Source organism: Syngnathus floridae, chromosome 2 (genome assembly GCF_059516105.1).
Source record: "Syngnathus floridae isolate MCC-2025c chromosome 2, RoL_Sflo_1.0, whole genome shotgun sequence".
Lineage (NCBI taxonomy): Eukaryota > Metazoa > Chordata > Actinopteri > Syngnathiformes > Syngnathidae > Syngnathus > Syngnathus floridae.
Genome location: NC_142414.1, coordinates 26,186,013 through 26,212,231, shown reverse-complemented (window position 1 = coordinate 26,212,231; position 26,219 = coordinate 26,186,013). Strand labels below are relative to the sequence as shown.

Here is a 26,219-nt window from a genome sequence, read left to right as displayed (position 1 = left end):
AGGCGCTTTTAGCCAGAAGCTACAAAAAAAAAAGCATTTCTGAAAATGGCTCACAACACAGCACAATAAAAATTGGAGTCACCGAAAACCAAAAGATCAAAATAAAATGGCTTCAGGTAAGAGTTATTATGCAACCATGTTAGGAACCTCATTTGACAAATTGCATATACTTTTAAGTGCTACTTCTGACATCCGCCATAAAGCAGGTGTAATGCAAAGCCTCACATCCTGCATCTCACACTAATGAAATATTTACTCAGTGAAACAATACCGGCCACGTCCAGTCCGGCCTGAACATGTTTACCGCACGACTTCTGCTTGCAGACTAGCTTCTCAGTCCTTCTTCCAAATCTAATATAGCCATCCATAAATAGCGCGCCTATCCTGCCTACATTGGCCGAGAGTGACAATGCCCCGGAGCCAATCGGGCTCGCCCAATCTGCTAAGCCCCGCCCCTCCACGCTCCACTGCCGCTTTAATGGCCCCTCAACCGCCCATTTACCTTAAATGGATAAACAGGGGAGTTGATTGACACATAAAGACACGCCTCTTCGTTTAGCCTCGCCCCTCCCCTCCCCTCCCCTCCCCTGGCTTCCCATCAGTGTCTATTTTGGCAATACGGATACACATGGAGCCTCCATCACCGCCTCCACTCGCTTTTACGCACCGAGTCCGGTAATGCGCGCAGGTCCCGATCGTCACCTTCTGAGCAATCGATCGATCCTCTCGTGGACTAATATGACAAACGTGCGCGCGTAGAGGCGTGACACGGCAAAAAGAGGAGGCACATTTCCCCCGACGTGGATCAGTCTATCCTTTCCGCGAGCGAGTGTCAGCATGGACGTCCTGGCGAACCACAGTATATTTCAGGAACTTCAGCTGGTGCACGACACCGGCTATTTCTCCGCCATGCCTTCGCTGGAAGAGAACTGGCAGCAGGTACGTGATTAAACGACGCACTTGTGCGATCGGGAAAAAGGGACGCCAACTTTTTAGCCAATTAAGTAGTTGGGGATGAATCCGATAAAGCGTCTTTTTTTGGTGACTCACTCGTACAGTCGATTTGACACTTTTTCTCAGAGCTGGATTTCATGCGGACGCACGTCGGCGCGTAATAAAGCTGTCAAGTACGATTTGCGAAGATGAAGATGCGCAGGCCATCACCGAGACAGAATTGGTCGTGAATTATACATCCGCATTACCGAGTTGTGGAGCCCCCACACGAAGAGATGCGCGCACCGCCCCCGCCTCGCATTTTCTCCCCCCCCCCCCCCCCTCCCTTATCCATAATAGATACGCTGACATGTCTGTCTTTGCATCTTTTAGATCGAATGTTGACATAAATATTCCAGAAAGGCATATTCCTTCTTGTATCTCACTTCCTGAATACAAGTTGAGTAGATGGCCGGGGAGGTGAGCACGTGGTCACATAGACAATTTCATCTTGACATAAATATTTTTCAGACATTATTTTGTACATTAGACAGTTAGGGTGAGATTGAAACATGTGCAATATCTTATTGATTTTAATTTTTTTGTATTTATTCATTCTGAAGCATCTGCACCACCTGCATTGCTGCTTTTGCCAATGATGCTGACCATGCTCCATTTGGTAGACCAAAAAAAAAAAAAACTATAGATGCACGGGCATACATATAACATGAAGCTTTCCCGTCGTCTTTGCTCTGTTTCGAAAGGAAAAACAAAACAAAAAGAGGGGGGACGGTGCGTGACGATGGATCCATTTGTTGTGGCCAAGCAGCCTAATTGGCATCCCGCTGTTCCCCACCAACGCGTCTTTTCATAACATGCTCCCAGCTCCCTGCCTCCACTGTCAGTGGATTTTTGAAATGGCACTCGTGCACCTCACCCCCAGCCAGCATCTCTGAATCAATACCTAATGCAAATGGAAGAGAGTGTGAGAGCTCTTATCTGGAGAGGCTGCAAATGTCAGTTTGCCTTGACTGGGATGATTGCCTGCAGCTCGCAAGACAATTAATTTCGGAATGAAAAACCTCCAACAAAATTGCACTTGAATTTGCCAACTTGTATCAGCGTGTTGCATTTTTTTAAATACCTCAAGATTTATATTCCACGTCAAGACTATTTGCTGCAAGCGTCGATTTGGATTCTGATACAATTCTGCCACAAAGTGTGATAATCCCACCTTGTGTCTTATTAGCAATGCAAATAACCTTAAAAATTTATTTGCTTGCACATTTGCACAGCGAACCGGCTGCTGCAGCAACATGAAGAGGTCACCGAGTTCGCCTCTATGCAAGAATTTTAAATTTTGCGCTATTCCAGTCCTAATTTGGAGTCTGATGTCTTTATGGGCTGAAGTCGGCGGCCATTGTTGGAGCTAAATGACTCCCAGAGATGCCATGTCCCCCCTTATTGGAGTCCGTAATAGCTGAATGGGGAGCAGACACGGGTAAAAGTGTTTCGGGGGTCTGCAGATGGTACGTGTGAGGCCGCTAGTTGTTGCATTATCGGAGCTAACCAAGCTGAAACGTCGAATCCCCGCACGGTCAGTCGGAACAAATAGCCGCTAATAAGCCGGACTTAGTGGTGATTTCCCTTCAGAGAAGCACAACTCAACATTGACAAAGACTTATCGGAGCTGCAGCCGCACTCGTGTTTGCGTTTTGTAAAGTGCCCGTCCACTTGTGCGGACGCCATGCTGGCCAGACATTGGTCAGCATCTTGGGCCGTTTTTCAGACTCTGTTGATGATGCGGCTTATTTGTATAGCGCTTGACCCTGAGGGATAACAAATGACGGTGCGGCATTGACCCCAGGACACAATCCGTGACCTGGCCGATGAATTGGGTACATGTCCATCCCTCGTTTCGTGTGGGCGGAGCCTGGCAGCAACAGGGCGCTCACGTACGTGTCGTCTCTCGCACGCACATTTCTGCATCTGCACGGGCGAGGCGGGGGGGGGAAGGGGGGGAGCAGTTGCAAGCATGGCAGTGGAAGAAGTTGCCGAGCACGCACATTCTCCACCGCTGCTTGGGTTTCGCATTTCACAGTCGGGTGGGCTTGAACCCCGAAGGACTGACGAGCTACTGCAGACAGACAGAAGATGAAGATGGCGGGCATGCATCGGGAGTTTGGGAAGTGTGAAAAGAACTCGGACGGTAGACAAAAGTGGCAAAAAGATGGCGTGGCATCTGGCCGTGTGTCTTTCCGAGTTATGTAATCCTCGGTGGGCCACAGCTGCTTTTCTCACACACGGCAGACTCGATTTCAGCCACCCTGCTTTCCGATCCTGCTTTCATTCCGCCTATAGAAGAAGCTCCGTATGGATTTTTCGATTTTTTTTTTTTTTTTTCTATAGCAGCCCCGTCGGCCTGGCACTTTGAAAAAGTTCCAATTGTTTTGAAAAGTCACCTGATTCTCACATACCGAGATGCTACAATAAATGTCTCGGCTAATGCTAACTAAAACTAGCTAGCTAAAAAAACAGACCAGGCATCTGTTTATTTTATGATATGATGATTTCTATACTTTCTGTTTGTTCTGTGGGGCCTCATGTTGGCCCATTTCAGGAGGACACAAAAATATGGCTGCATATTTATGGATCTGCTATACAATAGCCTAGTTTTTGTGTCGCTCATGTTATTCATGCACTTTGTATTTGTTCTCCGCTGTCTATTGCATGATTTAGAGTTACCATAGCGACAATATTAAAACATCTAAGTTCCCGTGGGGCAATTAGTTTTGCAGGCAAGTAAATAAAACCACACCATGTTTTGGTTGGAGTTGCTAGCAAAGGTACCGACGAAATTTGTTGTCATCGCATTTATCAGTGATTGCATTGGTCCTCATGATCATGGACAATTATTTAATCTTGAATTTGCTGTGTGAAGACTGTAAAATGAATTTGGGACTTGTTTTTGAGCAAACATTCTTCAAGTGTTACAGACAGTTCTTGTGATCTTGTGATCCTCTGATGACTAATATGATTGATTTTTGCCTCAAGGCAAAAAAGCAGTCAGGAGATCTTGGTCACGTACAATCCATTGGATGCGGCCGCCTGGTCCGTGAAAGGCTGCCTTTGTATAATCCAACCCAGAAGGTTTTTTTTTTCCTCAAAGCTTCTATTTGGAGCAAGGCGACGTGTCTGTTTACGCGAAATTACACCAAAAAAAAAAGGCCATTATAAAAACGAGCAAGGAGTTCATCCAATTAAAACGAGCTGATAAATGAGGCCTAAACTCTTCGGATTCTATTTGGAGTCGGAGTTAACAAGACCCGCTAGGTGTTGGTTCGGGTTTATCGCTTGCTGATGGTTCCGTACGCACGCTGGTTCGTGTAATGAGATGTGCAAGTGACCTCCTGACCCAGTAACATCCATTCTGCGATGAGAGCGCTCGGCGAACTCTGCCATGTCTGTCTCATCATTCAGGCGGCTGAGAGGCTATCGCCAGTGATAGGTGCCTGCTACTGCTTTATGGCCGCTGATGAAAAGCCGGGAAGCGTTGATGAAAGAGAGTGCGGCGCTGGATGTATTCATTTGGCTGACACGCCGCTGCCTGGCCTGTCATGGGAGCGAGCGGGGGAGGGGGTGGCGTGGACAAGCACATCTTTATGTATAGCTTCTCCAAACGCTCTACCGCTCCAGCTTTGATTAACAACCGCGAGAAAAGTCAGATGTCGCTTTGTCGCCCAGCTCGGAAATGACTTTCACATCATCGGAGTCCAATATCGGGCACGCTCGTCGAGGTACCTCAGACTGATCGGACATGCTCGGCTTGTCTCGGAGACGGAAGCAGAATGTCTACCGATGAAATTTCTGACCATATGAAAAGGCATTCGCAAGCTGTGCCAAAGAATCTGGTGACGCAATAAGCGCTAACCCTATTAGCATTTAAGCTAAACTAGTAAGTAAAGTGGAGTAACTTTACAATATCACGCTTAGATATGAAGTTGTCAAAAGACAAAAAAGATTATCTTACGTAAGGGTAAAACACAAAGCTAACCTCCTCCCTAGATTTGCCAAAAGCTATTTGTATTTGGAAGACCTGAATGGCATTCCGAGACCGAGACCTTGACTCGGCTCAAGCATTCAAAGTTTGTGAACATTGTAAAGAGTTTTTAAATGTTTCAATCGAGAAAAGATAAGATCCTGAAAGACAAGGCCAAACATGCCATACAAAGTGCAAAACATGTTGAGTTGAGGGGAAACTTAGAAAAGTACATTTAGCCAAACATTGGTGTCTAGTAAGTTTGTACTTAAGCATCGATTTAAATAAAATGCAAAGTAAATTAACCACACAATTGTTGTTTTTAAAAAAATCTTCCAAAGTGTATTTTCACAACATTGGTCATCAGCAAATTTTGATCAGATATGACTTTATGAATCCCTAAAGGTGTTTTTCAACTCAATTTAAGATTTTCATTGTTATATTTTTATGTTTTTATTTTTTTATTTTTTACATTATATTATTGTTATTATGACAAAAACAAGGGCAGACTCAGAATCAGCACAAAAAAAAAATCTGGAAAAGTTTACTTGCAAACAAATCTTTTTGAACAATCCAGTCAGCCCACAGAAAAAGAACTATTCAAATAAAAATAAAAATAAAAATAAAAATAAAAATAAAAATAAATAAAAAAATAAAAAAATAAATAAATAAACAGACGATAACATTCATGCCCATGATGAACGTGTGGACACGAACCAGAACCGTAAAACGAGGCCACAGAGAAAGTAATTTTGATCGTTCTGTTAAATCCGTTATGAAATCAGCATCTGGAGAATCTCTTGTAAGCCTTCCAGGTCTAAGCACAGCGACCGGCTTTGTGTTTTCGTAGCCGCGTACGACGAATGACAACATGCATTCAATACGTTGATGTGTCGCAGCAGCATCGTTGATACGAATCCTTTTCCGATCAAACACTCCTAAAAAATGTTTGAAAATCAAACGATCCTCTCCCCTCTCCCTCATCTCGCTCTGGTCTTACGTGAAGAGGATGTTCAGGCATTTTATGGCCCATGCCTGGCACGGCACTGCATCCCATCTCACCGCCTACCTGTTGCTAGGCAGCTTTAGTGAGCGGTGCCAAGAGAAGGGACTCCAGCCCGTTTGCTCGTTTCCATACGGGAGAATATTCTCATCCCGGGGGGGAGCACGCCACATCGGACCTTCTCCCTTAGGAGCCAGAAGAGCAAAGAGATGCAGGGCAGAGAGAGACAAGGGCAATTTGACTGAGTAAACACCGCTGCTTGTTGTCATCTGAAGCGAGTCATCAATCACGGCCTTTAGCCTGCGCCGCTGACGGCGGCAAGGACATGCCGTAAAGCCACTTGTTTATAAAGCAGGGCGAAGAATCTCGACTCTAGTGAGGGAAGGGGGGAGGGGGTGCATATGCTTTTAAATTCTCTTTAGATGAGATGTCCCAAGGTGGAGCCGGAGCTTTCAATGTTATGTAAGACACTTTGCAAGACTTAACTTGGTTCCATATAAAATGCTTTGGTTCTTTTGTGCAGGCTCCCGCAGGCCTGAATTGTTTGGGTGAGGTACAGCCGCCACAAAAAACGGGTAGCGCTTTAGATGTGGTGTTATTTTATTCTGACATTTAGCCTTGGCGTGAGGGGGGAAAAAAAAAACGGGTCGTATAAGTGTCAAATTAGAATGACGGTTGGTTTCTAACAGGGGCCGGCAAGTGGCCGACAATGATTTAATGAGACCTGTGGGAGGAGCCATTAATCAGCTTGACGTTGAACATGTTTCCTCATTGTTCTTGTCGCATAATGCGAGCAGGGCAGCGCCTGTAAACTTGAGGTCCGCCACCCACCGAGCAAAGTGAACGAACGAACGAATGAACGAACGCCGCTGAGCTATCACGCACTAGGCAATTAGATTTCGTGAATGTGTCAGGTACAATTTTTCTGCATTGTGAAGATTTGAATCTCAGGTGAATGGCCGATAAATGCCGTGCTGTATCTATTATAGGAGTGTTCGCAAAAAAAAAATAATTCCCACATAAAACTGTATGTCATATATGTTAAGAGAAATTATTTTTACATTTTTGGACTTTCCAGTTATCATTCGGCCCATTCCACTCCAAATATTGAGATATGAGTACTGCACGGTGGCAGTGAGCAGTTTAGCAAACAGTGAACAATTTCAGCGGAATCAAACTGTTTATAGACGTTTACAGTCCAACCAAATATTAAACAAAGAATTCTTACAAGAATGATTACATCATGTGTATTTAAAATTTGTCTGATTAGCTTAATGCGAGCAAACAAAGCAAAACGCCACTGACATGCTAACTGTTAACGATAGTCACAGTTTTACAAGCAATAGATGAACAAAAATGGAGGATCAACAAATAGTTAAATACAGCCAAAGTCACACGCATATATTCTTTATCATCTACAGAAAACAATAGCATCTTGAAGTCCGATTCTTCATTTGATTGAAGTTTATACTGCCTCCTGGTGGTCAAGGTGGGCACACAAGAAGGAACAGCACTGAATTGGATTGCAACAATAAATCACAATGTTTTTTTCCACAAAGAACAATATCATAGCTATTTTCCCTTATTGGAAAAATAATTATTTTGGAGGGCTGTAATGGATAATGGCTTTTTCATTCAACGAGAAAAGATTGTGTTTTTAGTTCCGTTTGAGCGCGGTCACGCAACAAATTTATCTCAAAAGCTAAGATGGAAAGTCTCCAGACAATGAATGGGCCTGTCTCAAAGAACCACACTTTATTTCTCGCTCGTTTCCTTTCTTGATATTATTATAACGGAAATACAGCTCACATGGCAACCCGCTTCTTACGTTGTTGTTTCCCAATATGAACACTAGGGGGCGCAATGTTTTTTGTTGGGTCTGCGTTGCGGGCAGAGTCACTTGACTGGCGCTCAGGTCTGACTTGCAGAATGTTTTTTTTTTTTTTTTTACAATTGCCCAGTTAATTGGTGTTCAGCCGCGTGGATCTGTTTACAGCGCCACTTAATGATGGGCTGGCAAGCCTTTTATTCGATGACCCTCCAGATTGTCACTCGGGTCTTCCGTTCACTTGTTGCAATCTTTCAAGTTCTTTCCACACCAAAGACTTTTCTACACGAATATACATACGAACTGTACACACAAACGATGTGTATTTACTAAAAAGTTACACGACCAGGTCAGCAGTTCCTCCCAGGCGTGCGCATGGCTAGACAGCACATCCTCTTGCTCTTTAGTTTACCACTGTTGCGTCCCAGATATTATTTCATTGTAAAATGATGCCAATTAGTAAAGCCAGTTGCCCGTGGCTGTGGTCTGGCTCTGTCTCCGTTCCGTCGGGGAAAGTTATTTGGGTCGGCTGCTATTTTCAGCCCGTGATGTTGCCAGGAATACTTCAGGGACCAGCCACTGTTTTATAAGAGAGCACATCAATAATTTTCACTGGTGTGTGTGTGTGTGTGTGTAAGCAAGGCACAGCGACAGAGCACAGCACGAGTTTATTGGGTTTATTGGGTTTATCTGTGTGTGTGTGTTTGTGTGCAGCAACAAGAGAAGAGTTTGCCTTTGAATATTCTGACTAGCAGGTGCGTGTGTGTTATGGCACACAAAAACATGCGGCGCAACACTTGTCAAGGTCAAAGGTCAAGCTACATTTACAGCCTACATCCAACTAGCTTTTGTTGCGGCGCTTTGGGGGTGAAATTGGGAAGCGCAGCGTTGCTGCTGCGGCAGCGGAGGGGCCAGCGGGTTCACAAGCGTTTCCGTCCATCCGTGAGCAACATCAAGTCACTCGCCGCGCTCTCTCACCACTCTTGGCGGGGAGCCCGCTGGCGAGAAGATGTCTTTCAATATTTTAAGCAGCTCGGGCTAATCTTTGCCGCTCGGGTTTGTCTTAAAAGCGTTGCTGTGGGAATAAAAAGGCAACGGCAATGTCTCACCTGCTCGTACGGCTGTAAAGTCGTTGCGATGCGAATGATATTGTGTTGCGTAACTGTGCGTGACTGCTGCTGTACGGACGGGTTACCTCGTCGATGTCGAAAAGTTGCTAATTTTTGGGGTTTGAGGAGCAAACGTTGCCGCTATGTGCAACAAATGAGTGCGCTGAATGAGATTGGAGACTGGAGAAGCTTTTTTTTAAAAATGTTTTATTTTATTTGTTCATTACTTATCTTATTTATGTACTTATTTATTTTATTTTTATTTTTAAATTAATTAAGTAATTTATTTATTTACTTATTTATCATTCAGTTATTTTATTTATTATTCAGTTATTTTATTTTTATTTTTTTAATTGATTAATTAAGTCATTTATTTATTTACTTATTTATTATTCAGTTATTTTATTTATTTACTTATTTATTTTATTTATGTATTTTTTAATTAACTAATTAATTAATTTAATTTTTTATTTATTATGGGGTGGCCACGGATATCTCAGGGGATCAGCGAAACAAAAAAAAATATTGAATCAAACAATTCTTCAGAAAATGCCGAAGAACTTTCAGTCAATGTGGAATGTTACGCATAAACTATTTTACGTATAAAACTACATCAACTATTATAGTACCGTAGTATGAAAACTAGCACTGACGTGATCAGCGACTATAAGTAGCGCCACTTTGACTTTCATTCAATTTGTGCTACCTTCTCCAATCCACCTTGTGCCCATCTTTCATGTTTTCATCCGTTGAGTACGAAGGCAGCCTGCTGCGCGACGCCACCGTGGTGAAAGCGCTCCGAATGCTTGCCTAATTCAGCATGTATGAATTGGACCTTATCAGTCGTGGCACAGCGCCACAGTTGCCGCCGGCCGGGACGTGATTGTGCTACCGAGCGGCCTTTCCCGAGCGCGGCGAGTTTTTCCGCTTCACCGTCCCCTTTATCTCCCGGCCTGTTATTGTGGCGCCGGTTCACCCGCCGCTCGCCACGCTTTTGTTTCCCCGTGCCTTTTTGCAGCCAAGGACTCGCTCTTTGGACCCGCCATTGTGTTGCCGTAATGAAGATTAGCCAGTCTGCCCCACACAATGGGGTCCCCAACATCCGGAGCGCAGACTCCCCAAATCCCAATGGCTGCCACACGTGCATGTTGGTGGAAAATGGCTGATTTGTCTCGTGATTAGATTAGGATGGCTAAGAGGGGGCTTCTCGTCCAATGCTACACCGATAAACACCCAAATCCAGTTAACTTGGACTTCCCTCCTTGGCGCTGTAGTGGCTGGGATTAAATCTCCCCCGCCTTTTCCACTCTCCTCTCTGCCGCAACTTCATCCTCGTCTGTCTCGAGCTCTCGATCCTCTTACACACTCACTTGTCAAATGATGGTTCTTAGCAGTGGAACAAAAAGGCATTTTCCACTCTTTGTCACACACCTTTCAGAAAGATTGGCTTCGGCGTTTAAGGGGGCCGTACACTTGTTGTGCCGGGAGCCTTCCTGAAAGGTTAGCACTTGCGCAACCTCGAGCGCTCCATCGGTTTACTTGTCATGTAGAAGGCGGATTATCCATCGGTGATGTTTTCGTAGAAAAGACTATACTTGGCACTTTTGGGGCTGCAGAAAAAAAGAGAGTAGTATAAATAATATAAAATAAATGATAATAATATACTTGGCACTTTTGGGGCTGCAGAAAAAGATTATAAATACTATAAAATATAATATAAACTAAATATAAAATCAATAATAATGATAAATAATGATATAAAATATCTCCGCTTGAAGTCCTGTATAACAATCGAATTACCGTAATTTTCAGACTATAAGCCGCACCAGCTAAAATGAGTGGAAAATACTCTTTTGTTCACGTATAAGCCACAGGTTTTTTTTTTTAATGAAATGTCCTCATTTCTATTACCGGTATTACCAAAACAAATCCTCTTACAATATTATAAAAATGATCCGCCCTGGACTATAAGCTGCAGGGTTCGAAGCGTGTGCAAAAAGTAGCGGAAATTACCGTAAATACAAAATAATTGTACGTCTCATCGAAACAAAAACTATCCAAGGTAAATTTTTTGTGCCTTAAAAAACCCATCAGCAAATTGTGATTTAACAAGCGGCGCCGTCCCTTATCAGCCCAGCGCTCGCTCGCTCGCTCGCTCACAAAGCAACACGAGACTTTGACGGAAGGGCCTGACGCTGGCGTTGATTATCACCGCCGGGCTAATGTCTGCTGATAAGACCGCGTGTGTAATTAAGCTGTTTCCGCCACGTGTTATCTGTCGCGAGGTAAAGCGCGACAGCGGGAAGAGATGGAGCTGTTAGTCGATCAGGTGTATCTCTTCCTGGCTATCTTCTGACTCCAAACTGCAGCGTAATGTTGGGCGCCGTTTCACATGTGTCACCTCTCAGAAGGCAGATAAATGAGTTTCTTCTCTTTGTGTCTCTCTTTTTGGCTGCTGAGCTCCCACTAGGGGTTCTCAAATCCCTCCTGGCCAAATTGTGCCCCCCCCCCCATGGCAAGTGAGTCTGTTGCATGGCAAGGGGCGTCCACGTATTAAGCGAGCCCTGCAGGCTGCTTAGCCACAACGACGCCGTTCTGCTCTCCGAGGACGCCGCAGCTTGCAAGGGGGGGTACGGCCAGGAGCCTAAAGGGGAGCTTAACGGGGAAAGGGGGGAGTTCTTTAGGGATTTTGTGCAGGTGGGGGCGTGGTAAGTATTGCTCAGCGAAGCTATAGATTACAGTCTGTCTGCTGCGACTGCCACCACTGATGAGCTCTATGCAGGCATCATTCGCTATCGATTAGTCTCCGCAATGTAAACACACACACACACATAGCATGATGGTGGGATGGGATGGGATGGTCAGCGCCCAGGGCTGCAGGTCATTTAGCTGTCACCTCAAAGTGATGGCTCGGCCCAAGATCAATGGGAAGCCTGTAGCACCTGGTCGGGATGAGACTCGCACACACAGAAGGGACTGGGCATCAAAAAGAATAAGAAAGTTCAGTTGACCCTGACTTGGTAAATAAATAAAAGCAAGTGCTCAGCTTTAACAACCCCCCCTGCCACATTTGGAGAAAACCTTCAGAAGACAAGCAAAGTCAAGCGAGTTGGGGTTGCATCCAAAACGACGGTGCACAGTTTGTTTTTTAAATATTTTATCGATCTGTGACTTGCCATTAACAGGATGTCGCTTGTTATGCTAAATAATGCACAATCGATGCGTCTAAGAATTTACCTCAGGAAGTAAAAAAAAAAAAAAAAAAAATCCATATTAGTCAGCAATAGTGGAGCCTCTAAAAGGACAAGGCAGATGAATCGGTTCCTCCTCACATCCCGCATTCAACGGCTTTTTTAGATTATTCATAACACCTTGTCTCTATCACAGCATCTGTAAAAACTAAGCATGCTAAAATTAATGAGGCGTATCCATCCCATTACATTTATCTGTTTAGTGGTGTTTTGGGTGCTCCTTCAGGGTATTATGCACGCTCCTCTGTTCATATTTATAACCCGGGCTTTTTATTAGCCGCCTAGCGGGGAGCTAACAGTTGGGAGGCAGCCTGCGCTTTGATGGCCATGGCAGGCTGGTGGAGTGGAGGGAGGCAACTGGGGAGAAGGCATCAGCTGCCAGGCCCAGGGCTCCGCACAAGAGGGGTGGTGAGCCCGTTTTGGAGGCAGGCAACCTGGCTGTCTGCTGTTTTCACACCTGCTGTATTTAAAAGTGGACAATGGAGGATTTCTGACGCATTTTGAGAATTTAGTTTGGAAAAGAAGGGCCACTTTACAGTTATGCCTTTTGCGTATACACAATAAATTGATGACTAGTTTTGAAACAAAAAAAAAATCTCAATGTTATTTTTTTTACGCATGCCAGCTTGAAATGTTGGTACAGATTCTAGCGAGGCTCGTGAAAGTTTGTGGGCCACTTAAAATGGTATGGCAGGCCAGATCTGGCCCCTGAGCCTTATGTTTGACACCTGTGCTATAAGCTATGCTAATCTAAGCCTTGTGTAATGATGTGCCATTGCTAGGCACTCTCCACTCATTAAAATAGATGAATGAACATAAAGGCAGAGAAATTTTAATTTCCCTTTTGTACAGCAACCTCATGCTGCATATCGTTTTTGTTTTTTTTAGCAAACACGCAAGTGAGGGCTGCCGAGTTTTGCACAGCGGAGCATACTTAAGATAGTAAAACTGCAGATGAAAAACAAAGCAGCTTATATTGTGAGGATGAACACGCTAGCAGAGCACATTTGTTCCTCTCTGTGATAGCAAATGGAAAATAATTGTGTTCTGGACATGGATGAGTGCAGCGCAGTCAAAACAACATTGGCAAAACATAGCGGTGCTGCTTCAAATGATTTGCCAGCACTTAGCAGAGCTCTTATGGGTGGAAAAAGGTGAACATATTTTGATTTTTGTTCATGATCATTTCAGTTCTTTCGCATGCACACAGTATATTTTTTCTTTTATACTTGACATTGATATTGAGTGTCTGATTTCCTTTAGCCCAAAATGCCTTTGTGGCAGTAAGATATAAGAGCCGGCCGGGTCACGGCGATGCCGCAACATCACCGTCACTTCCTTTCACTCAGCGTTTGGCAGCTGGAAGAGCCAGCAGCGGATAGTCTGGCCTCATCCTGGCCCGGAATCGTCCCAAAAAGCCCATTAGGAAAATGGAACTTGGCTTTGTGCAAAACCAATAAATGTCGGCACTCCAGACAGGCGCTCCGCCAAGTTGTCTCCCACTCTCTCTCTCTCTCTCTCTCTCTCTCTCTCTCTCTCTCTCTCTCTCTCTCTCTCTCTCTCTCTCTCTCTCTCTCTCTCTCTCTCTTTCTCTTTTTTTTCTTTCTCTCTCTCTCTCTCTCTCTCTCTCTCTCTCTTTCTCTTTTTTTCTTTCTCTCTCTCTCTCTCTCTCTCTCTCTCTCTCTCTCTCCCCCCTCTCTCATTTGTACTCTTGTCTCTGTCTTGCTCTCTCTTTCTCTTTCTCTTTTTCTTTCTCTTTCTTTTTCTCTCTCTCCCCCTCTCTCTCATTTGCACTCTTGTCTCTGTCTCTCTGTCTGTCTCTCTGTCTCTGTCTCTCACTCTCTGTCTCTGTCTCTCTCTCTGTCTCTCTCTCTCTCTCTGTCTATGTCTCTCTGTCTCTCTGTCTCTCTCTCTCGCTCTCTCTCTCGCTCTCTCTCTCTTTCTCTTTTTCTTTCTCTCTCTCTCTCTCTCTCTGTTTCTGTCTCTCTCTCTCTCTCTCTCTCTCTCTCTCTCTCTCTCTCTCTCTCTCTCTCTCTCTCTCTCTCTCTCTCTCTCTCTCTCTCTCTCTCACTTGCACTCTTGTCTCTGTCTCTCTCTCTCTCTCTCTCTCTCTCTCTCTCTCTCTCTCTCTCTCTCTCTCTCACTTGCACTCTTGTCTCTGTCTCTCTCTCTGTCTCTCTCTGTCTCTCTCTCCCCCCTCTCTCTCTCTCTCACTTGCACTCTTGTCTCTCTCTCTCTCTCTCTCTCACTTGCACTCTTGTCTCTCTCTCTCTCTCTCTCTGGTATCAGCAAAGGGATTTGTTTATGCATGAGCGTACAGCGGGTGTTCGCGCAAAAACACAAGCGGCGAATAATTAGAGCGGGAGCAGCATAATTATGTTTCTCGTACACGGCCGACGTGGCCTTAAACACACACATGCTGCTGATCAACCACATGACCTTCTCCCAAACCATGTTAATGTCACCACCTGGAGGGGGACAACCACGTGATTGGGTCAAAACTCGCACTCCACCTCACGCCATCGTACCACCCTGGATGCTAAGCCGGTGTTTAACGTGTGTGTGTGTGTGTGCACCTGCGTGTGTGTGTGTGTGTGTGTGAGGCACAGCCTGAACATTTTTTTCCAATAGCCAGATGTCACACTTCCAAAAAAAGGATTCACTCCCCCGTGGAGAAAATGAAGTCAAGACCTTCCTCGGCTCTTTGGCTTCTTTCACCGAGTCGCCGCCGTTACTCGACTCACTTCCCACTCGCCTCTCCTTCTCGTTTATCCTCTTTTCTGCCTGCCTCTTTTCTCCCCCCCCACACACATTCTCACCTCGCTTTGCAGTCCTCAGCGCTTTGCTGAAGAAATTCTTCTCTGAGTGGCTGGTTTAGGCGGATAATTAGCGCTCACCTTGGGAGAAGAAGACGCCAAAATGGACGGGTTGTACATGCACAACATATAGTGAGGCAAAAAAATAGGGAAGGAGGTGGGTGGTCTTGCATGGATTTTAATTTGAAGTCGGTATGCAAATCATGTAAACATTGCAAACAAACAAAAAAATCGCCTTTTGTTCCTGGAAGACACATTCCCTCAGCAACAAACCCCACCCTCGCCTAAAAAAAAAAAAATGTCTGATTTTATTTTTAGAAGCACGCTTGAGGAATTGGGGAACCGAGGAGGAGGGGGGGGAGGTGTAAATATCTCCGATGTGTTGAGTCTGTACAACCTTATTCGTGATAATGGGAACAGCGACTGTGTGTGTCAGTGCCTATTTACACACAAATGAAGCGGGGAGTAGTACGTTGCCGCCAGAGCTGCTCGGCTCCATCTCAGCTGTCAAAACAGGTTAGCGGCTACAAGTGTAACACAAGCATCAAACCGCCGCCGTAATAGCTTTATCCTTGGACATGGGACTCCTCCATCCTTGGCTGGCTGGCTGGCCGACAAAGTGTAAATAGACTCCTCAGGATGCCTGCGTACACAAATCAGGGCTCCTTTGTTTGGACTCTATGATTAGGTGCGCTGATTAATTGGCCGGATCGTAAATACCGAGGAATAAATCGTGAGGTATTAGCTTGCGCAAAAAAAAGCTGACACGGGCACAATGAAATGTTTGAGGACATCTCCGATTGCTTTTGCTATCAATCATGGTGTGATCATCGTGGTGGATTTCTGCTTTGGTGCTTTTTGTGAAGCTGGATTTTTGCCAATCTCTTCCAGACCTGCCTGGAGTTGGAGCGGTATCTTCAGACGGAGCCCAAGCGTCTGTCGGAGCTCTTCGACCATGACTTGGATGGACTCTTGACCCCGGCCTACCTGAAGGAGGATGGCGAGGAAGAGCTGGCTGATGTTCTCCTCCCCCACGAACCGCCGAGTCCACCCACGGTGGTCTTGTGCCCCGCGCGGAAGAACCTAGCCTCGGCCACGTCGATAAAAACTGAGCCAAAGGTACCGGAACCTGCAGAAGGGATGGAAGGAGTTCACCAGGCCCAGCTCAGCGCAGTCACCTCCCTGACGCCGCCGTCATCGCCGGAACTGGGCCGGCACCTGGTGAAGGCCAGCCCGTCCTTGACGGCATCTGCCGACGGGACGCTCACCCTCAAGCTGGTGGCCAGGAAGGTGGGGCTAAGCGCCGCCAGGCTGGTGGCAGCGCACCCGCTCCCCGTCCAGGTAAAGGAGGAAGACGAGGGAGTACCGTGCGTGCTCGGGGAACTTCCGGAGAACAAGAAGAGGATCCACCGTTGTCAATTCAATGGCTGCAGGAAGGTTTACACCAAGAGCTCCCACCTAAAGGCCCATCAGAGGACACACACAGGTGAGATCCCACTTGTGTCTTTCCACCAATGACAAGGCTGGTTGGGGGAGGGTCCCCATGCCATAACTCTTTCACTCCTCCATCTCCATCCCAAAGCACTCAGACCCCTGTCGGGGAGCTGTCCTCCGCCTGAGTAACTGCTCGGTGATGGATGGATTGACCTGGATAGGCCGCCTGCCATTCCCAGCTTTATTTCTAACACTTACCCCCCCCCCCCCCCCCCCCCCCACGCACACACCCACGCCCATCTTCCCTCACTAAAGCTCCCCGCGGGTCTAGGTCAGTGACTGGCCACCTTTTGCCGGGGCTGTAATCATCCAGAAAGTACAAATATGTTTCAGATGTAACAGTTATGAAGGCAGGTCATGGCATGTTGACTTATACTGTGGTGCGGGAGGGCAGGCCTTGTCATCATCTCAAACCATCTTTCCAAAGCGGGATATGGAAGTTAGGGTGTGTGTGGGATGGAGATGTTGTTTGAGATAAGTCAAGAGTTGATTACTTTGGTACATTTATTACTATTATCATCATTATTGTTCTTATTATATTGGTATTTTATTATTATTATTATTATTATTATTATTATTATTGATATTAATATTATTATTATTGACATTATTATTGATATTTTATTATTATTATTATTGATATTAATAATATTATTTTTGATATTATTATTATTATTATTATTATTGATGTTTTATTATTATTATTATTATTTAGTCTATCCACACCGAGCAAACTAGGTAAGGAACAATTGGAAAAAAAATAAAAAAATAAAAAACTAGGAACATTTTTTAGGCATATTGTTTGCAATTGTAATATTTACTAATTGTTAGTCTTGTTCGGCCTCAGTCAGTGGTAGTTTTGTTGGAAAATAAATCTGTTACGTGTTTTTAAGACTAGTTCTATAAAAGTAGGTTGCAACCTAGCCGAGCTAAAACGACATTATATAATCATCGATTGACCTTAAGTGGATGGTCCAGAAAAAAAATTACCCACCAACAAGACATGAGTGTGATTTGACGTATAAATCCAATACGGAATAAATTGAAGCGTGAGGTGTCAAGGAGGGAGGCCAAGTGTCAAACACGAAGACAAGAAAGAGCGAGCCAACGTCTTTGTGAAGCAACAGCTGTACCGCAGGCTCCCCAGTCGCCCGCCCGCCCGCCCGCCCGCCGCACTATTATCCCGACACCTTTAAAGATGTCATTACTCAAATCCTCTTTTTCTTACTTGTCATTTCCATAAATTACCGCCGGAGAAAAGGCGACGATTTAATCTGGAATTAGACGGGCGGGCATGGAATAGCGGTGCCCTGTCGAGCTTTTTTTTTGTGAATAGGCTTATGACAGATAAGGAGTGCTACAATTAGATAGCGGAGCAGGTTGAGGGAAGAGCTAAAACACAAGGCCGCCACCGCCGCCGCGGTTCTTCTTCCTCCGTCGCTCGTTCGACATCCTTCATCACCTTCTCTCTCTTTGCCAAAATACTTTTTTTCAGTTGTGGTCGCTGCTTCACTGTCATTTAAAACCTCCGTTGGACTCGTTGATGGTTAACCATGCCACTCGCTCTGGCTTGTGGTTGTCACGGTTACGCTGCCATCATCCACGGGGGAAGTTGTTATTTTTACCGACTTGAACAATTTGTCTTTTGATTCGTCGGAATATTTGAGCTGACTCTTTAACATGACCGCCCCCGCCCCTCCCATCTCTCATCTGCTCGGTGGCAAACCGTAGAGAGTTCTCGGAGAGCATCTCTAATGACCTCGGAGACCCAAATGCCCCGGCGCTGGCTCCGGTTAATGGCGGAAATGCAATTAAGATCAACACTGGCACCTGAAAGGCTGGAGTGCATCCCGCTCGCTCGCGTGCGTGCATGCGTGTGCGTGAGGGAACGTAACAGATGATACCATTACCGTGACTCAGGAAACACCTAGCGATCAGATTACGCCTATGGATGTATCATTTCTGATTTGATTGGATTATTCCGGAAGGGGGAGGGGAGGCTTTGGACAGCGCAATTTCGGAACACTTTCAAAGAACCGTGGGATTTATTCTTATTATAATAAAAATGATCCCCAACATAAGCCGTGACATGTTTTCCAAAAGTAACAAGGGCATAATCTGATTATCCTGACGAGATGGGACTAATCTGCTGGATTAGATCACTGATCTCCATTTTTCAGTGACACTCACTGTCCCAGTGAATGGAAGCATTTGTGAGGAGGCGAATCTTCTTGCCTGTTTTGTGAGGGTATCTTGAGAAAGAAAAGGTGGGGGAGGTGGCTTCTGTTGCCAGGCAACGAGGGCAGCGTATCGGTGTAGGACTCGGTAGCTGAGTGGTTATTATTGCTGCAGGCAGTGGTCTCTTAATGCCCCCCCCCCCCCCCCTTCCTCCTTCCTTCCACACCACCTCTCACTCGCCCTCCCCCATTGCTCCGTACATCTCTAGAGTTACCGTTGCTAGGCAACTGCCTCCATGCTCTGCCGGCATGCCCGGTAATTGGCCGGTGGCATGGCAGCGCGCCGTTGCCAGATCCAGCCAGCTGCACCGACTTGTGCCGCTCCTCCTCATGTCGCATGCGCCCGGCCCGGCGTCGACACGTACTCCCGGTCTCTTGGCCTCATCGCTAGGCAACGCAGTCAGGCGTCGTTGTCTCTCGGGGCCGTCATTGACCGCAACCGCTCGCTGTTCGGAATATTTCTCGGCTTGCGATTTCGCTACTCGTCGAACACGTGTTATGTGGGCTGGGTGAGGTCACATGATGTATAAATCTCGCTGATGTACGATCTCACTTGGTCGAACGGGCAAACCTGTCCTGGTTTTGGGTCCATCTTCTGGGCATTGACATATTTGCACAGAGCACTGAGGATATGTACAGTATCTACATCTATAGTTCTTAATTAGAAGTTAATGTTAATTAAAGATTCAGGCAGAATTCTGTCAGGTTTACATTGGATTTGGATTCACACTGGATTGGTTGCATCCGCTGATCTGATTTCAAAGCCTCTGTGTGGTTTGCAGTCCATCTTGCTTGGATTCCATGTGATGGTTGTTCTTCAGACTTCAGGACGTCAAGACGATACAAAAACAATTGTGCCTGCCTGTCGGAACGATTTCCAGCCCTGTGATTGGCTGGTGATAAATTTGGGGCTAAAGCAGATTGGAGCTCCAATTGGACTTCAGTCTCCCTTTGACCCTGAATAAAATGTTGACTATCTTATCTTATTCATTGCCCCAAAAAATAGCTACACTATAGCTTCTTATTTAATTGCTTTTGCCAGTCGTCAGTATGCTAATCAACAATGCTAATAACAACATAATCATCTCTGCAAATCTTCCAAACTTCCATCACCATTGTTCTCCTTGCGTGCTCAGCACCATCACACACCGACCGCTGGGACGTAATCAGTGACAACTGCTTGGTACGTTCTTGTTGAAGAAACAGGTGTTTTCATTCCCCAACAGGTGAGAAGCCATACAAGTGCTCGTGGGAGGGCTGCGAATGGCGATTCGCCCGCAGCGACGAGCTGACGCGGCACTACCGCAAACACACCGGCGCCAAACCCTTCAAGTGCAACCACTGTGACAGGTCTGTCAACGTGCTCCTCCATTTTTTTTTTTGTGTTCGCACTTGAGCTGGGGAAAATGTTAAATACAGGTCAGTGTGTGTCTGTAAATAAAACCTGACCCACTTATTTCTTCTCAGGACATTTTGCGACTGCCGCTTTGATCCCAAACGTCCTTGAGAAGCGTAAACTGACCAGCGAAGCACTTTGCTCCGCACGATATTTTAGTGTCTAAATATTTAATTCTTAGGCAGATGGATGGGGGGTGGGCGGCGGTGGAGCTTTAGCCGTCTCTGCATATTCCCGTACAAAACACAATAAGATGTTATCCAGGCAGCGCCGCTATGGCGACGTGACGTAATTTGCGCTCAACTCCCCCCCCCGCCCTAAATTAGTCAGCGAGGCCCCCTCGTTAATAACGAAACACAAGCGAAATGTTAATTCAGGCCCGGCCGGCCGAGTCATCAAGCATTGCCGGGCCATTATTTGCTATAAAAAGATCAAGCTAGACTGTGACACAAAAATCTTTAGCCCTGTTTTAATTACAAGCTCGCGTCTGTGATCCGACCCTTGCTGACACCTCGGGGATCCCGCAGCAATTTTGTCTTCTGGGGAATAGCTGCTGAGAAGGAAAGGTCATTTTTGTCATCCTGTTGAGCGCATATCCGACGGTATAAATCTGAGCGTTGTAAAGTATCTGCGGCGTCATAAAGATGCTTTTACGGGGCCCATATTGACCCATATATCAGTGTCAGCCGCTATATTGAAAAGTAAATGCGTTGTTAGGTGTGACTCGTCAATAGAATTATGTGCAGATGCTGCAAATATGGCAGTCAAATGGGCCCTTCTGCATAATAAGTATCAGCCGGGAAGTGTTTTTTTGAGTTACCTGCGTTGATGAGCCTCTCATTGTCATCAGAGCATCTGTCAGACCTCAGCTGGACACACTGTAAATACAGTAAAGCCAATTCCCAATCCCCCCTTTGCATCTGAGCACCGAAATACAACCCCCCCCCCAACCCCAGGCAGGCGCTCTCCCTAATTCGGGCTCATCCCTGTCATGTGTCGCATGGCGCCCGACCCCTCGGGCCCAGCGCAGATCATGCTGAGATGAAGGAAGAGAAGACAGGCTGGAAGATGGGAGGGGGAGGGGGGGCTTTGGGAGGTGAGTACTGACAGGGGGTGAGAGACCCGCAGTGTGCCAGCTGGTGTGGTGCCCCCGAGTTGTGACTCATACGTTACCATCTGTCTGGCTTGAACCTCCACGAAAAAAAAAAAAAAAAAAAGTGTCTCCCGGGCCTTTCGTTCACCTCGTGTGCAGCAACACACACACATGCTTCCAGGTGTGACAGTCAGGCTCTTAGTCAAATGGCAAAAAAAATAAAATTTTGAACACCGCTGACTTGAGGGAATAATTAAATAAATAAAATAATAAGGTGAATTTTATCCGTACAACCGTAGAATTAAATTAACTCCTATTAAGAGCAATACAAAACCACAAACAGCGAATGTACAATGTAGCGTAAATCACGGGCTAATTACGCACGCGGGTGGAATTTCCTTTTCGTATTTTCGCACACGAGAGTGCTTCGAAACGGGCTATAAACGACCGGTAATTTGTTTTTTTCATTTTCCTCCAGAGCTAATTGCGTGTACCTCAACCAGGCAACGCTACACCATGTGAAGAAATCCCGTCGTACTTGAATGCTTTACACCAAGCGTTGCAATTATCACGTTTATTTTTAGTATCTGCATCATGATGAACCATATTCTTCCGTCTGGCGTATTTTTTAACGCAGCAATCGTACGATTAAACCGAAAAGGATGCAAACACAAATGCTGATTATCGACGATTTACATGAGTACGAATTGCATCGACGCAGCGCTCGCTAGCTAACAGCGACTAAACAATCAGTGTCGTGTTTGGAAAGTAACGGCGTGCCCTTCCCCCTTCTGTTGTTTGCAGGTGTTTCTCACGATCGGATCATTTGGCGCTGCACATGAAGAGGCACATATGAGGAGATGTCAGAAGGGAGCGGAGGCAGTGAGGAAGCAGAGAGGACAATATCACTTGCAGAAAAATTATCACCGTGGATCTCAGACTGATGTCAGATTTGTGGGGCGGGGGCGGAGGCGCCGCCGCCGGGCTTTGGCAGGCAGGAGGGAAGGGTCCCACGTGAAGCGCCATCGGGCCTTCCTCCAATGGGACCTTGAGGTTGGCAGCTCGGGTCCGGTCCACTTTTGCCTCATGTTCAAGCCCGCGTTGACCCACATGGAGCCAGTTGAGGTCCTCAACATCATCTCGCTGGCTTGCCATTCTGTTTCACTCAAAAAGCTGCCAAATTATTTTTTTCTCCCATACTTCCAAACCGGACCCATTGATACATCCCACTTGTTTGAATCGCAGACTTGAAAATCAGAGTGAGATTTTGTTTGCAGAAGCTGACAGGTCATGTCTTGAAACACGATCCGTCGGCCTGAGCTCGATTTCCTGCTTTCGGAGCTGAAACGACCGCACAAGTGACTTTTGTTGAAAAGAAAAGCCCCGGTTTGTCAGAACGCCAAGAACTTGGGCCCCAACGCACAAGTCAAAGCGGCTCGCTGACTAATAATGGCACATCGGACAAGATCACCGTGTATGTAAAGAAGAAAAGATGTCCTCATCCTTCCGAGTAGACCATTCCGAAAAACGGATACGGACGAATAAATCGCCGTCGATGCCCGAAGTGATCTCTTCCGAGAGTGATTGGCATCGGAGCGAGCCCCACGTTGCCCGCCACGCAGACCTGTTCCAATTTAACCAAGTTCCGTTCAGAATGCAATCTTCTCCACTAAATCAGCCCTTACGCATCTCCTGGGACATTCCACAGATTTATCCCTCATGGAATGGACTGGTAGGAGGACAAACCCAATCAATTGGCTGGCCGATCAATGCGAATGTATCTCCAATGTGTCCGTGCACGTGCAGATGAAAATGTGGGAGGCTCGGATATGCACGCTCAGCAAAGTCAACTGCCCTTTCAACTCTTCAAACTCGGACTGAGTGAGACGTCAACGTCGTTGACGTTCTTGGGGGATCTCGAATCCCTGGCGCCGGCTCACGGACAAATGGAGGAGACGCCGCCGTTTCGGCTGACTCAGCACAAGATGGATTGTTTTGGCTCGGGGGTCATACGAGATACATAGAAGTCCCTCTCATTTCATTTTTAGGATAGTTGGGAAGGCACCAGATCAGTTCTGAGGTGTCCGGTCCGGGTTTTGGATGCAGATGAAATGAATAAAAGTGGTTTTGCACCGTCAATGGCAGCTCTACGTATGTGTTTCAATACTCCAGCTCAAATGTTGACGCAAATGATTGCGTGGAAAGGCGCTTTTGCTGATGTGAAATGTTCCACCCTGGACTGGAGCACAGAAATATCCCAAATATTGTTTGGAAACGACAAATTCTTCAAAAAAAAAAACCAACGCGTGCGCCGGAAAACTCGGAGTTCAAATGTGAATGTTTACTTTTTTATACTTATTTTATTTTTTGGGTGGTTCACTTATGTGTCTTTTTAATGAATGATTGTCAATTATGCCGTGCCTGTGTGTGTTTTATTTTGGTGCACTGGATTTTGGAAAAGAGAAAAAAGAAAAAATAAGCAACACATCTGATGTTTTCTGTCCGCTTGCGCACATCACGCCAACAACAACACCGCCGCCGCCGCCACATCTCTGTACAGTAACTGTTTTATACACAAACTCGCACACACACATTCAAGCACGCCCCACAATAGTGCGCACACACACACACTCACGCACGCACACACACGCTGGCTCGGTCTGAGGTGCAGGCTGCAGCTCTCAGCATCGCTGATCTCCTTCTGAATTTTAAATCAGATCCTTTTTTCCACCAGCGTCCCCTTGTTGCCCCCACCCTCCCTCCCTCCCCCGCCCCTCCCCTCCTTTCAACTCCGCGTCACCCATCTCCCTCCGTTTTCCTGTGTTGTCTTTCTCCCTTTCTTTCGACTGTATAAAGTGTTTGAAATTTATCATTTGTATATTATGATGTATGGCTATGATAATGTTCTTTATTATGGAAAAATGAGAAAGATTTATTTTTGTTACCGGTTTGTTTCATAATTCATTTTTTTAAATTGGTATTGTAATATCTCTATGCAAGGAACTGCTTGTTTTTTTGTTTTTTGTTTTTTATTTAAGAATGTAATGATGTGTAATAAATGGTAGACGCAGTTTGGCATGGAGTAGTCATGTTTCCTGGCTGGTCTGTTTATTGACAAAATGCACACATGGTCGTCTTATAAAGACGAGCAGCTGGAGTGGATATGGGTGGTTCTCAGAAAGTATGGTCCATCTCGATGCTCAAACGCCGAGTCGTTACCTTCCCTTCACAATCGACGGATTTCACTGCTTATGATATGAGACATACTGCGGAGGTAAAATCAATAACTTGACTAAGAGTCGTGTTGTCGTTTGTGTGTGAGTGTGTTTTGAGTTGTGAATGTCCGGCGTGGCCACTTCCTGTTCAATGAATCAACTTCGAAAACAGTCGCCACCAATAAACTCGTGTAATGTCAATGCAACATAATTGTCTTTAACCGAGTCCATAATTGATGTTCTGTTGACATTAAAAATAGGTTACATCCACAAGGTGGATTTATTCATTATATTAAATTAAATTATATTATATTATATATTATATTTATTTTTGATTAATGAATGGAACAATTTGACCTAGTTTTTTTTTCAGCTCTATATTATATTATATTATATTTATTATATTATATTATATTATATTATTTATTGTATATTATTTATTATATATTATATTATATTATTAATTGTATATTATTTATTATATATTATGTTATATTTATTTTTGATTAAATGAATGGAACATTTTGACCTAGTTTATTTTTCAGCTCTCATCTCACACTTTTTTGGCGCATTCTTGCAGAGAAGCAGCCAGGTAACCTCCAGCAGTGACATTTCCCAACTGAATCCAGTCCATCTTCTTTTCTTCCGAATCTCTCATTCCATTCTTCACGGCAAGGCTGCCAACACCTCCTCACCGTGAGTAATCACATCAGTTAGCAAACAAGGTGAGAAGGCATCTCCTCCGCCCGTCTTGCTTTTTGACCATGACCAGCTGATAAAAGGCTAATCGAATAAGTAACGGATAATTAGGGAGTAATTACTCTCTGCTAAATGGTCCTATAGAGTGTATTAATTCTCCGCGGGTCTGGCAAAGACGAGCCTTCCATCACCCCCGCCCCCCCCCCCCTTTTTTGTTTTATTTAATACTCTCTAATTGAAACTTCCACCCTCATCAAGACGCTTACTTGTATTGGTTCAACATAATGTTCTTTTCTCAGTAATTACAAAACGGCCATCTTATAACTGTACCTACTTTATCGACTCCTGCATGAGAACTAATGGAATCATTTTTTTCTTTCAACACGTTCACAGTAAAACCAGCTAAACACTCCAACTGCAGGACACCAGCATTTTTTTTTTTGTTTTGAAATCCCGCTCATATCCCGAGCGGTATATTCGGCAAAGAATTGAAAAGCTGTCTTGATAAACACGCTTTCATCCATATCCGTTTCAGGGTCACGGCAGGAGTTAAAGCTAAATGAGAGCTGGCGGCATCGGTCGTCTGTCAATCATAGACGAAAGGTGAATGGGAATTTTATTGCGGTGAGTTGAGGATTGTCAAGTGGTGCGAAAGGATCACATGGTGTTGAGAATTGGCCGGTTCCGTCCTCTGTTCCACAAAACGACTTCTATTTAATCACTTTGTCCATAACAGTTTTTTTCTTCCAGTTGATCAAACAGTTTGCAAACGTTATTGCACGATTAGCGACAATTTATTCTTTTATTGTTCATAATCTGAAATATGTCCATTTGCCAATTAAAAATGTTCAGCCTGCTCTGTTCTAAATTAGAGTTCAAAAGTTTGCCTAAATGATATAAATTAGTTTTTGAATCCATGAGAGGATAAAAACTTTTCATCACTACAGACCAACATACATTTGATTATTAATTTTAATCTGTAAATAACAAAACCACCAAAAAAAAGTCCTGTACCTCGACAGCCACACAGAAATGTTCTAAAATTGAAAATAAAAAGTCCAACATGAGAACTATAAATGTCACACTTGGACACACCTCGCGTTATC

The 26,219-nt window shown here is 45.1% G+C and overlaps 1 protein-coding gene across 1 annotated transcript; it reads left to right on the top strand.

Annotated features, from left to right (window-relative positions):
- Positions 1 to 591: 591 nt before the first annotated feature.
- Positions 592 to 24,270, top strand: LOC148402860 (Krueppel-like factor 7). Its single transcript, XM_088369507.1, has 4 exons — positions 592 to 939; positions 15,871 to 16,465; positions 19,937 to 20,060; positions 22,004 to 24,270. Exons 1-4 carry the CDS (start codon positions 838 to 840, stop codon positions 22,053 to 22,055), a joined length of 873 nt encoding a protein of 290 aa, XP_088225633.1. The 5' UTR covers positions 592 to 837; the 3' UTR covers positions 22,056 to 24,270.
- The last annotated feature ends 1,949 nt before the right edge of the window (positions 24,271 to 26,219 follow it).

What these genes read in the sequence shown, in the direction of transcription:
- LOC148402860 (XM_088369507.1), top strand. Translation starts at nt 838, where the DNA reads ATGGACGTCCTGGCGAACCACAGTATATTTCAGGAACTTCAGCTGGTG. An exon ending in CCATCAGAGGACACACACAG is followed by an intron (nt 16,466 to 19,936) that starts GTGAGATCCCAC and finishes ATTCCCCAACAG; the next exon opens with GTGAGAAGCCATACAAGTGC. An exon ending in AAGTGCAACCACTGTGACAG is followed by an intron (nt 20,061 to 22,003) that starts GTCTGTCAACGT and finishes TGTTGTTTGCAG; the next exon opens with GTGTTTCTCACGATCGGATC.